This window comes from Volvox carteri (genome assembly GCF_000143455.1).
Source record: "Volvox carteri f. nagariensis unplaced genomic scaffold VOLCAscaffold_162, whole genome shotgun sequence".
NCBI lineage: Eukaryota > Viridiplantae > Chlorophyta > Chlorophyceae > Chlamydomonadales > Volvocaceae > Volvox > Volvox carteri.
Window position 1 is genome coordinate 46,331 of NW_003307705.1, and position 1,419 is coordinate 47,749.

At 55.5% G+C, this 1,419-nt stretch overlaps 1 protein-coding gene across 1 annotated transcript in view; it reads left to right on the forward strand.

Annotated features, from left to right (window-relative positions):
* Positions 1–222, forward strand: part of VOLCADRAFT_100819 (uncharacterized protein) — a gene marked incomplete at both ends in the record, with an annotated part of 26,036 nt that extends 25,814 nt beyond the window's left edge. The window contains one exon of the mRNA XM_002959327.1: positions 176–222. Within this exon, the coding sequence (XP_002959373.1) occupies positions 176–222 (47 nt within the window). The remainder of the gene's footprint in view (positions 1–175) is intronic.
* Positions 223–1,419: the final 1,197 nt, after the last annotated feature.

Here is a 1,419-nt window from a genome sequence, read left to right on the forward strand (position 1 = left end):
GGGGTCAGAGTGCAGCACCTGTCGAATTCCAGGCATGACGCTTGTCCGAACAGCTGGAGTCATCATGGGGACTGCAGCCAGCCAACAGGGCCGGGCCGCAATGCCACTGGCATGTACATCCCTGCTTCCCATGCAACTGCGTTGATCACGGCCCCGGTGCTCCATCTACCTGCAGGTCCGGGACCACCGCTGCAACAGCCGCGGCACCAAGACCAATTTTGAGCGGGACGACAGGGCTCAGACTGACGTCAAGGTTGGGCTTCGCTGGTTCCACAGGTTGCTGCGCAACATCCTCTCTCACGCCCCCATCCTGGATCAGCAGAAGTTCCTGGATGCCTACCCGCCAGAGATGGCTGCATTTCATAGCAGTGGTCGCATCAGCAAGGTGCTGACTGCGACCTACGAAAGCCTGAAGCCCAGCGGCAGCAGCAGCAGCATCGGCCAGCATGGCGGCAGCAGTGGCGGCCAGCGTGGCGGCAGCAGCGACACCCAGCGTGGCGGCAGCAGTGGCGCCCAGCGTGGCAGCAGCCCTAAGGCACTGATTGGGTCGGTAACCCATGGGTTACCCATCGGTTACCCACCTTCAACCCCCCGTAGCCCATTGGTAACCCCCTTGTAAGTTCCTACCCAGCAGGAGGGGTAACACGGCGCCAGGGTAACCCCCTCCGTTGCCCTGGACTATGGACATGGGCCTATAGGCTACTCATCTTATTTGCTGCGCACTTCGTGAATTCATTTTAGTGCATTTCTGTAAATGTACATGTTACATGTACATGTTGAACCTACAGTATCCCGGTAGCTCGGGAAGCATCGTTCGCCAATATGAATTAAAGGCCTCTAACGCTACAGGAAAATTTTAGTAGAAGATTTAGAACTATGTATGTATTCAGTTTTAGTGTTTGTTCCCGCTTTGAGGGCATGAAACTCCCGTGCCGTATTATTGTCCCTAATAAGATTATTCATTCGCATTCATACAGTTCGAAGTGGATTGGGGAACGCAATTTAGCTTGAAATCCATTGTGTCTCTGGCTAGTTCTGAAAAGAAATCAATCATGGATTAACAAGTTTCCCTTTCCCTTCTTCGCCGGTCAATCGCAGACGCCTCCGCGCCAGGCTCTGCCAGCTGCAGGCTTGTGGCAAACGGCCGCTGAGGGGCGGCTGGACAGCCGGCGGGCCGGGACGGGGTTCGTTCGGTCGAGTCTTTTAGCCTAGTAGTGTGGCCTTGGGAGCTCGGAGCTCAGAAGGGGTAGTGCTTGGTGTAGGGGGAAACTAGTCAGCTGAACCTGCAGGGATCTTCCCGGGTTCAGGAGGTAGCTACCTCTATAGATGTCGCCGCCACATGAGAGTCTGAGAGTCGTTCGAAGTTCTTTGGATAGGTTTATGTGTCATGCGCGTGTTGCCCCGCTGAGGGCATTGGTG